This window comes from Rhincodon typus, chromosome 46 (genome assembly GCF_021869965.1).
Source record: "Rhincodon typus isolate 14 chromosome 46, sRhiTyp1.1, whole genome shotgun sequence".
NCBI classification, from domain to species: Eukaryota; Metazoa; Chordata; class Chondrichthyes; order Orectolobiformes; family Rhincodontidae; genus Rhincodon; species Rhincodon typus.
The window spans coordinates 9,372,681-9,383,298 of NC_063377.1; the positions used below are offsets into that span (position 1 = coordinate 9,372,681).

The window sequence follows — 10,618 nt, forward strand, 5'->3', positions numbered from 1 at the left end:
GAGGGTCAGCGCTGAGGGAGCGCCTCGCTGTCGGAGGGTCAGCGCTGCGCTGTTGAAGGTGCAGTGTTTGCAAAGTGAATTTGAGGACACTCTGTTGATCTCGAACAGTGAGGATGTATAAAGTTATGTGGCCGATGTCTCAGAGGTTTGTTTGTCCGTTCTCCACTATCCGTGTTTGCCTGTCCTGTACAGACGATGAGGATGATCCGGAATACAATTTCCTGGAAGACCTCGATGAACCGGACATGGAAGATTTCCGGAATGACCGAGCTGTACAGATTACTAGTATGTGTAACTCCCTACCTTGTGGGGGAATTGGGGGTGGGCTCAGGGAATGGGGAAAATGGGGCACAGGTGGAATAAATGTGAGTAATGAGGAAGGGGAGTGGGCATTTGGGGGTGGGGGCCAGGAAATGGGAGTTGGCAGCAAACGGGAGTATTAAGGAAATGTATCAGGAATTTAGGGGGACCGGCGGGGGTGGGGGGTGGGGTTGCGTGAGGTCGGAGCGAGTGTAAATGAGAATCAGGGGAAGGCACCCTCTTTGCCAGCTCCTACCCCCCTCTGTATTCCCTCCCTGTGGTGGTAACTGTGACCGGGTGAATTTCGAGCTCGGTTCCTGCGCTTTTGGTCAGTGAGGGTGCTGGCAAGGTTATAAATCATCATCTCTCGCTGTCTCTCCCCAGAAAAGGAGGTGAATGAGCTGATGGAGGAGTTGTTTGAGACGGTAAGTTTCAAAGTCTCATTTCCCCTTTTGAATTCCTCCCTTTTTCTCTCTCACCCCGTGCACTCTTTCCCCCCCCCACCCCTCCCCCCCCCCCCCCCCCATCACCCCTTTTCTCTCTCTTCCCCCATCCCCCTTTTTCTCTCTCTGCCCCATCACCCCTTTTCTCTCTCTCCCCCATCCCCCTTTTTCTCTCTCTCTTTCTGCAGGCAGCTCCAGTTTGGCAGTGCCAGTTTACACAGGACCTTGGCACTGAGCCTGTTCCTCTGGGTACTGCACCCATGTGTAGGATCAGTGCCATTTGGAGCTGGTGCGTTCTCTCTGTGACTGTGTTTTACACCTTGCTTCAAGCTGTAAGCAGAGACTGATGACCTGCTGTGGACTACCTGTAGCAGCGAGGATATTTACGCACGTGTGTGTGTGTGTGTCTGTCTGTCTGTCTGCGTGTGTGTGTAATGTGGCCAGTGAAGCCATTTTTAATCCCCTCGGGATAGAGTCCTACAGTGCGGAAACAGACCCTTCGGTCCTTCCAGTCCATGCTGAGTGTGTTCCCAAACTAAACTCGTCCCACCTGGCTGCATTTCTCACTTCCCGTCTTCACCTCTGAGTTCAGCGGAGAGCTGATGCAGCTTCTCTCTTCTGCGTTTCCTCTCCCTCTCTCGGATGAGAGGTTAGTTTTTCAGCTGCTATTGGTGAGATCTCCCACGTCACTTCCTGGACACTCATGGTCCCAACCTGGACTCGGCTGGTCCTTTAGTGCTCCTGGGTCAAAATCCCTCCCTCCCTCCTTCACAGCACTGAGGGTTACCCTCCGTCATGTGGACTGACTGCCACCTTCTCAAGGGGCAGTTAGTGGCGGGTGAAAAATTCTGGCCCAGTCCCAGTGGCATGTGCTCAGACTGTTCAGGATTCTGTCTTACAAACCTCCCCCACTCTACAGGGCAGGACTACAGAATCCCCCATCCCACTGCCCTTTCAGCAAGTCACCTACTCCAGATGTCTCTGTAAGGGGATTGTTTTTGCTGAGTTGCTAATAGTTGGTGGACAAGTATTTTAAAAACTAATTGCAAGGCAGATGGGAGTTGCAGATTGATAAGTCCAGAAGCTGGTGTGGATGGGAGGCTCTAAACAGGGAGACACAGTACTTTATACATATAGAGCCTTGGTCAGCTCCCAGCTGGAGCAAGGACAGCACCTGCACACCTGTGCACGCACACGCAGACCTGCATACACGTACACGCATGCATGCGCATGCACACACAAACATGCACATCCGGACGCGTACGCTCGCGCACAAGCACATGCATGCTCATGCGCACTCACGCTGTCTTGCTCTCTCTCTGTGCCAGGAGATCTCACACCATAACTTGTTTACATCAGAATGTACCATTCAGAATGTGGATAGGGGAGGTTAACAATGTGTCCAACCTGAAAGAAGTGCAGAGGGAAAAAACACTCATGTATTTTTAAATATAACGATGTATATAGTTAAGAATAAAAAGGTATGGATTATGTACATAATGCTTCTCAGTGTCACAATGCTGAGTCATATCTCTGATGTCAGGGTTTATTGTTGAGGCTGCTTATGTCAACATTTAGAATGAAAATCTTGTATGTAAACAGTAACGTTGCAGTGGCAGGCTGTGGACCATAGGCAGCGCTGTGACCTGGGTTTCTACATCTTGCATTCGTCAGCACGACCTTTCCCTGAGCTGTGAGATTTCCCGGCAGCTCTGTTTTTGAGGGGATTCCGATATCCTTGTCTCTCTCACCCTCTCCTCTCTCTCTCTGTTTCTCCAGTTTCAGGATGAGATGGGTGTCCTGGATGTAGAGGAGGAAACAGGAGATGATGATACCCAGGAGCAGCTTCACAGTACTTTTAATACCCCTCAGGCAATGAGGTAAGAAAGGGAAAGGTTGTTGGAATAACTCACAATTTCAGAGTGTGGTGCATCTGACCCCTACGCTTCCTTCCTATATAGCACAGCCAGACTGAATTCTTTCTGTGGGCCTCTTTCAGCAGGATTGCAGTATAAAAATAGAGAGGCTTTGTGAAAACTATAGGGTGCACTAGTCAGACCACAGTGGAATACTGTGAACAGTTTCCCTGAGGAAAGATGGGGTGATATTGGAGGCAGTCCGGGGACAGTTGATTCTGGAGGGAGTTTTTTTTCCTTTATTCATTAACAGGATGAGGGTATTGCTGGCTGAGCAGCATTTATTGCCCATCCCTAATTGCCCAGAGGGCAGTTCACAGTCAACCACATTGCTGTGGGTCTGGAGTGACATGTAGGCCAGACCAGGTAAGGATGGCAGTTTCCTTCCCTAAAGGACATTAATGATCCAGATGGGTTTTTCTAATAATCGATAATTGATTCATGGTCATCAATGGATTCTTAATTCCAGAAATTTTATTGAATTCAAATTCCACCATCTGCTGTGACTGGATTCGAACCTGGGACCCCAGAACATTGTCTCAATTAACAGACCAGCGATAATACCACTAGGCCATCTTACGAGGGAGTCGGGTAGGCTTGTCCTGTACTGGAATGTAGAAGAATGAGAGGCGACCTTATTGGAGCATACAACATTATTAGGATACATGACTGGGGAGATATGGAGTGGTTATTTCCCCTTGTTGGAGAGTCCAGGACCTTCAGATAGCATTATCTCAGAATCAGGGGTTGCTCTGTTTAAGGCAGAGGTGAAATTCTTTCTCTCTCAGAGGGTACTGTGTCTGTGGAATTCTTTACCGTAGAGGGCTGGCGAGGCTGGTTCATTAAGGATATTCAAGGCCTGAGAGAGATGTTTAATCGGGAAGTGTTAGAGGGAAAAGGCGTGAAAGTGGAGTTGAGGTTAATTCAATCAGCCATGATCTTGTAGAATAGCAGAGCCAACTAGACGGGCTGAATGGCCGACATCTGTTCCAGAGTCTTCTGGAGAAGCCCCCATTGTCAGTTTTGGACTGGATTAAAGGTGCTATATAAATACCCACTTCTGATGAAATGGCCCAGTTGGCACACAGGAAGCTCCCATCGCTGGCAGAATTTGACCACCAACCTGTTTTTGGCGGCAGGAGTGGATTTTGTGGGGATTTCGTTTGGAACTCTCGACCTCACAGACGTTATGAGCATTCAGGGTAGAAGGTGGTCAGTTTTGTTTTTGTGTTTTTTTAATCAGGGTTAGTGGCGTCGAGAAATGAAAAGTGACCATATTCACAGGCACAGCAGGTTCAAGTGGTTGCCCGTTCCTGATGTTAAACACACTGCTAATGTTTGGAGGAGTTGGTACATGCTGTAAGACCATGAGGGTTGATTTGTGACACTGGTACTGAACCTTTATTCTTCAAAAAGAAGCAGAAATGTGATTGCATCACCTCCTTCTTGATGGGACAGTGCAGACGCAGCTCTGTCTGCTGCTGTTTGGGAGAGGAGGCAGAGAAAGGACTCAAACTCACTACTGTGGTGTCTGAGCAGCTCCCAGACATTAGAGTGTACGAGTGACATTGTGAATGATCAGCTTAAGCACAACTCAGGCTGGGGGAGGGCTTTATCCCCATGGTTCATAGGGACTGTCAGAGGGTTAAACATCGCAAATGGAAGGGCAGCCTTATTTCTGTCACTGTCCCTCACTATCCCCCTCTCTCTGTCTGTCTCACTTTGTCTCCTGTCACCAACTTATCTCTGGCTGTTTCTCACCATTCAACTTCCCCTCTCTCTCACTGTCCCTCTGCACATTCTCTCTCTTGGTCACGCTCTCTCTCTCTCTCTCTCTCGGTCACACACTCTCTCGCTTTCTCTCTCGGTCGCTCTCTCTTTCTCTCTTGGTCGCTCTCTCTGTGTTTGCACGCTCCCTCTGTATCTGTAGGTCTCCACTTAGTCTGCTGTAGCTCAGTCACTTTCCTGTCTTTGCCATGGTGTTACCACATGTCCACACAGACACACTCTCTCTCTCTCTCTCTCTCTTCCCCCTCTCCCCCCCCTCTCTCTCTCTCCCCCCCCCCTCCCCCTCCCCCCCTCCCCCTTCCCCCTTTGCAGTCTCAGATCCTCCCTTATTACCTCCCACCTTCATCTCTGCCTCTGAAGTTCTGTGCTGCGTCTAGTCACTGTGGAATGAACCTATTGATGCCCACTTGAGGCTCCTCAGCTTGGCTTCTCTTCAGACTGCTGTGTGCTTTGCTCGGAGCTGCCCTCAGCCTGTGCCCTTTGTTGCCACACAAGTGTCTTAGAGGGCCGAGTGGTCTCGGCTGCTACCCCCATTCACGCACATTCCCGCGGCTGTTAGCTATGGCAGACACAGTGTGAAGCTGCTTCTGCTGAGCGGTTCTGTGTCCCTGAGCTGCCAGCCCGCAGTCATCCCACCTGCTTTTCCCAGGCTGCCCTGAAAACACTCCCCACACCCATCTGGACTGAGCTCACCCTGTTATCTCCTGTGTTTCTCACGGTTGGTCAGATGGGGCTACGTTGGATTGTGCGAGCAGTGATGTTCCCATGACCCCACAGTCTGTGCACAGGGACCCCCACCCTCCCATCCTCACTGCCTTTTTAGCCGACAGGCTCAGAGAGAATCTAACTGCAGCTGCTGAGCAATGTGGGGCTTTGGAGACGGGTTTCATTTTCCTTCTCTTCCCCGTCCCCCGTTCCGCCCTAGCATTCCCTCGGTCTGTCTCCCAGCCGGGCAGATCGGAGGGAGCTGGGAGCTTTAAAGCAGTCCCTGGGTGTGAAGTGGCTGGTTGCGGTGTGCCAGCTCAGTTGTATCTTCCTGTTCGGTTATTCCCGGTGAAGGCATGAGGAGCCACTGGCGAACATCCTGAACGAGCAGCACCGAACGGTCAAGGCCCAGATCGAGCAGCTCCGGCAACGGAAAGCCAGGCAGCAGGTGTCAGCCACAGAGACCAAGAGTCCCTCCAGGAGGAGCCAGCAGCCGGACACCCTGTTCCTAGACCTGCAACAGCAACAGCAGCTTCAGCAACAGATGCAGCAGGTGATGGGCATCTCGGGCCTTGTGAAGTCTGTGCGTGTGTCAGTGTGTGTGCGTGTCAGTGTGTGTGCGTGTGTCAGTGTGTGTGCGTGTGTCAGTGTGTGTGCGTGTGTCAGTGTGTGTGCGTGTGTCAGTGTGTGTGTGTGTGTGTCAGTCAGTCTGTGTGTGTCTCTGTCTGTGTGTGTCTCTGTCTGTGCCTGTGTGTGTGCGCCTGTGTGTCTGCGTGCATGCATGTGCATCTGTGTGCTCGTGCCTGTCTCTGTGTGAGGGAGGGAGAGTGTTTGTGTGTCTGTGTGTGAGAGAGAGGGTGGGAGTATGGTTCTGTCTGCGTGTGTGTGTGCGCGCGCACACGCACACGCACATCTGCATGCCCCCCAGTACTGTTTCTCCCCACTTCCCCCTCTGCCGGCTGGGAGCCCAGCCCCTTCCCAACATGAGCCAGGAGACGGAACTAACATGAGATATCTAACTGCAGAGATGACATTCCCCCAAAACCCCTCAGTGATGCTGGAAGGGGTACTGTGTTTGCCTCTCCTGCTATTGCTCCCCCGACCCCCTTGCTGTAATCTGCACAAAGGTAGCCTACCCCCCGACTCCCAGTTTTTCCATGACGGGCCCCCTGTCCCTGGGCGGGGAGGGGGGTGTGTTCCCTGGACCATGATGGGCCCCCTGTCCCTGGGTGTCCCCTGGATCATGATGTGCCCCCTGCCGAGGAGAGGCTGAGTGAGATGGAGGAGAGTTGAGGACCAGTCTTAGCGTTGTGATCAGTTTGGATCACCACCCGTTGGGCTCTCAGTCCTTAGTGACCTTGTGTTGTGGGAAGGAGCTTCGCTGTTGACCATCTCATGGTGCCCGGGGCCTGGTGCACCTTAAACCGTGGCACACTCCCTTCAGTCCCTGCTGGAGCTGCCCTCTATTTGAGACTGGTTTGGATGCTCTACCTTGGCCTGGAAAGCACAGGGAGGTACTTTACCCTCTTCCTACTGCCACCCTGCACAGGAGGGGGGCCATTTGGCCCACTGTGCCCACGCCAGCTCTTTAAAGGGGCGACCCAGAGATGGAGATGAGTTCTCGGCCTGAGGTTGGTGAGCCCCGGGATATTTGCTGGGCTGGTTTTGAAAGGTTACTGGGGGCAGGTGGGGGAAGTGGAGACATCAGCTCTGCCATGATGGTGGAGCAGGCTCAAGAGGCTGAATGGCCTCCCCATGCTGCTGTCACCACCACCTCTGGTTTCTTTCACCGATTGTGTTCCTTGGTCAGAATCCAGGCAGCCACTGACAGTGCGGACACTTTCCCCTCGCGGTTCGGTTGTAAGTGACTGTCTCGCTGTGTTATGTTCCCATAGCATGTGCAGCTGCTAACCCAGGTCTACCTGCTCACCAGCATCAACCCCAGTCTCGGCCAAGAGGCAGCTACCTCCAGAGTCTTCCTGGTGAGTGTTCCCAGCAACCGACCTACTGGACGGGGAGCCTGAGGGTGACTCTGACCCAAGAGCTGTCTCCGGCTGAGGGAATCCAGCACAGGAACAGCCTCCTGAGGGGGGAGGGAGAGAGAGAGAGAAGTGGGGAAGATGGAGTGCACGGGGAAGGGGGCCTAGCCTCCTGCACTGTTTTGGCCCATTCTCCAGAAGCTGGGAGAGACCACAGCCAGAGCATTGTGTGTAAGATTGCTCCTTACCTGAAGAAGTTTGTACCCACCCTAGACAGGGCCGGGGGGGTGTTCCTGTGGGAGCAGGGATACAGGAGACCTGTGCCTATAGCCTCTCACGTTTAAGGATATTGTTAAGCTGGAGAGGGGCCAGAAGAGATTTACCAGGATTTTGCCAGGTCTAGAAGGCTTGAGTTATTAAAAAAAAAAGCTTGGATAGGCTGGGATTTTTTTCCCAGGAGATTGAGAGGCGACCTTACAGAAGTTTATAAAATAATGAGGGGGTTAGATAGAGTTAATGGTAGGTGTCTGTTCCCTAGCATGGGGGATTTAAAGACTAGGGGGTCCATTTTTAAGGTGAGAGGAGAGATTTTAAAAAGACATGAGGCAAGTTTTTTACACAGAGGGTGGTTCGTGTGTGAAATGAACTTGCTGAGGAAGTGGTGGATGTGGGTACAGTTACAATGTTTAAAAGACATTTAAATAAGTACATGGAGAGGAAAGGTTTGGAGGGATATGGGCCAGGAGCAGGCAGGTGGGACTAGTTTAGTTTTGGGATTGTGGTCGGCATGGACTGGTTGGGCCGAAGGGTCTGTTTCCGTGCTGTATGACTCTGTGACTCATTGAAGCCTCAAAAGGCTTAACAGGGATGGATGGAGAAAGGATGTTTCCCCTGAGTTTGGGGCACAGCGTCAGAAGGAGAGGGCAGGCCATTGGTGAAGAGGAATTTCTTCACTTGGCGAGTGGTGAATCTTTGGAATCCTGTACCTCTGGCGGGCCACTGAGTGTGCTTGAGACGGAGGCCAATAGAGTTTTAGATCTTGAAGATACACATGGAGGATAGGGATGGCGCAAGGAAGTGGCAAAAGTTCGGTGTCAGGAGGTGGGGGGGGGAACAGAGTGGTCAGGGTCTCCAGGGCCTAATGGATTTTTCAGAGGCGGTCGGTGGGGAGCAGGCTGCGTTCACTCTATTGGAGGTTAGTGAAAGCTAGGCCCTTATGGACAAACAACGACTCGAGTAGCACCTTTAACTGTGTAAAACATCCTGGAGTGTTTCACTGGTGTACTATTGGGCAAAGCATTATTCTGGAACCATAAGCTTTTTTTTGAAGTGCTGGCTATTGAGGAATGAGAGAGAGGGAGAGAAGATGGGGTGCCCTGGGAAGGGGGCCCAGCCTCCTGCACTGTTTTGGTCCATTTTCTAGAAGCTGGGAGAGACCACAGTGTGGAAAGGTTGAGAGAGGGAATTCCAGAGCTCAGGACCCCAGGCAGCTGAAAGCATGGCTGCCAATGTTGGACCGATGGGAATCTGGGGAATATGCAAGGGGCTGGAATTGGAGAAGTGCAGACACTGAGCAAGCTTTGGGTTACATTATCCTAGTAACTGCTCATGGGGCTGTGTCAGACGTATAGTTGCTGATGCACCATGGGATGTTTAGCATGGTAAACGTGCTGAGTAAATGTGGATGGGGGGGTGGTGACAGTGGGAATGTGTGTGTCTGTCAGTGTGTGCGGTGAATCCTGAACCCTGTGTGTCTCTCTGCCTTTAGAAAGAGCTGGACAGCTTTGCGAAGAAAGCAAGTGAAGTATACTCAGCCAAGGAGCCAGATTTCAGCTCCATGTTCTCGCCCTGCAACCTGCCTGAGGCCCTGGCTCTCGTTGAGGAGTTTGATGCAAATATTAAACCCCACGTGAAAATTCCGCCACGGAAAGATGACCAGAAGATGAACAGGCGATGTGAGTCTGCTCTCCCACCTCTCAGCAATCCGTCCACTTTGAGTCTCCCGTGACCACTGCTGTCCAACTGTAAAATGTTCACAGCCAGCTGGCTTAACACGAATCTCTCCTCACTACCTTCTCCAATCTCACAGTATCGCTGGCGGTTCCTCTCCCTACCTTCCCCTTTAACCGCTGTGGGATGGACTTTCACACACTCACTGCCCTCAGGTTAAAATCGAGTCAGATGTGGCAGCCCCTCTTATGCGTAGAAAGATACCCTACAGTTCATCAGAGCTGTGTCATGGCTGACAAACTCTGTGTCCCGCTCCCCTACGCCCTGTTCCCCCCTTTCCCCCTGCTCCCTTCTTCCCAGCTGTTCCTCCGCCCCGCTCCCTGCCCCCTCCCCCTGTCCCGTCACCCCGCTCCGTCCCCTGCGCTCTCCCTGCTCCAGGTGCTGAAGGTGTGATCGGGCCGTTGTTCTGATGAGTGACGGTGTGCGTGTTGTAGTTTTGTTAAGAGCAGTTCGTTTCTCGCACAGTTGATGAGTCGAACTATTTGCCGAAGGAAGTGGCCTGGATCGTGGCGACCAGGGCATTGTTTATGTACCCAGAGCTACTGCCTCACACTGCACTGCAGCCGAAACACCCGAAGGATAAAGCCTGGTTCAGTAAAGGAGAAGACAAGTAAGGCACTCTCAGGGTGTTCCCCAGGGTGGCTGGAGGGCGGGAGAAGGAGGATAACACTGGGTCTGCCCCCCCCACCCCTTCCCTCCGTTCGCTTGGAAGAGGATGGGTTCTGATTATGGTGAGAGGCAGGATTCACTCAAACCTTACAGGCCAGGGACAGAACAGAACTGAAAGGGAAGGTGGTGTACACAGATACAAGTCTGTCTTTTGCTGCACAGTGACTGGGTGGGATCTCAGCCAGAGCCAGCCTCGCCCCCTCAGGGAGAGGGGGGTGGTGGGTAGAGGCCTTGGAAGGGAAGTTGTGGGGTCAGATTGAACATAACCGCCCCAGGGGCAGGAAGGGTAAAATAACAAGGACAGGGCCTATATTCCCTCCGAGTACATGAGATAGTGGAGTGGTCTAACTGAGGAGTTTGAGATGATCGGAGGGTTTGCTGTGGTTGATCGAATCTACGTACTCGGGTGTGGGAATGTTAAAATCCGACTGCAGATTATTTCACATCCTGACAGTGTGCCCTTCCACTCCTGGAGGGGAGGGGTTCAGGCCCTCCCCTCTCCAGCCTTAGCAACTTGCTGTTGGGAGATGTATACAAATGGAGGTGGGGTGGGAAGGGGGAGAGTGACTGGGTTTGGGACTGGGATTGCCTGTGATCAGACTGAGCGGCAGAGTGAGCTCGAGGAGCTCGTGTAACCAGCTTTCCCTTTGCGCTGTGACCCCACGCCTGTGTCTGCTCTGGGTCTCACTGTGTTGCTGCTGCTGTGGGTGGGGACTGGAGAAGGGGTTTTGCAGCCTGTAGCTCCAGTAACCTCTAACTGTTCTTCCTCTCTCCCCACTTCTCCCCATCTCCCATCTCCCCCTCTACC

The 10,618-nt window shown here is 52.3% G+C and overlaps 1 protein-coding gene across 1 annotated transcript in view; it reads left to right on the plus strand.

The window, feature by feature from the left end:
* The window catches only part of LOC109926455 (GON-4-like protein), a 45,821-nt gene that overhangs the window by 16,314 nt on the left and 18,889 nt on the right, over positions 1 to 10,618 (plus strand). The window contains exons 11-17 of the mRNA XM_048620312.1: positions 193 to 285; positions 685 to 725; positions 2,523 to 2,623; positions 5,507 to 5,705; positions 7,048 to 7,134; positions 8,900 to 9,086; positions 9,607 to 9,751. Coding sequence (XP_048476269.1) covers positions 193 to 285; positions 685 to 725; positions 2,523 to 2,623; positions 5,507 to 5,705; positions 7,048 to 7,134; positions 8,900 to 9,086; positions 9,607 to 9,751 — 853 coding nt within the window. The remainder of the gene's footprint in view (positions 1 to 192; positions 286 to 684; positions 726 to 2,522; positions 2,624 to 5,506; positions 5,706 to 7,047; positions 7,135 to 8,899; positions 9,087 to 9,606; positions 9,752 to 10,618) is intronic.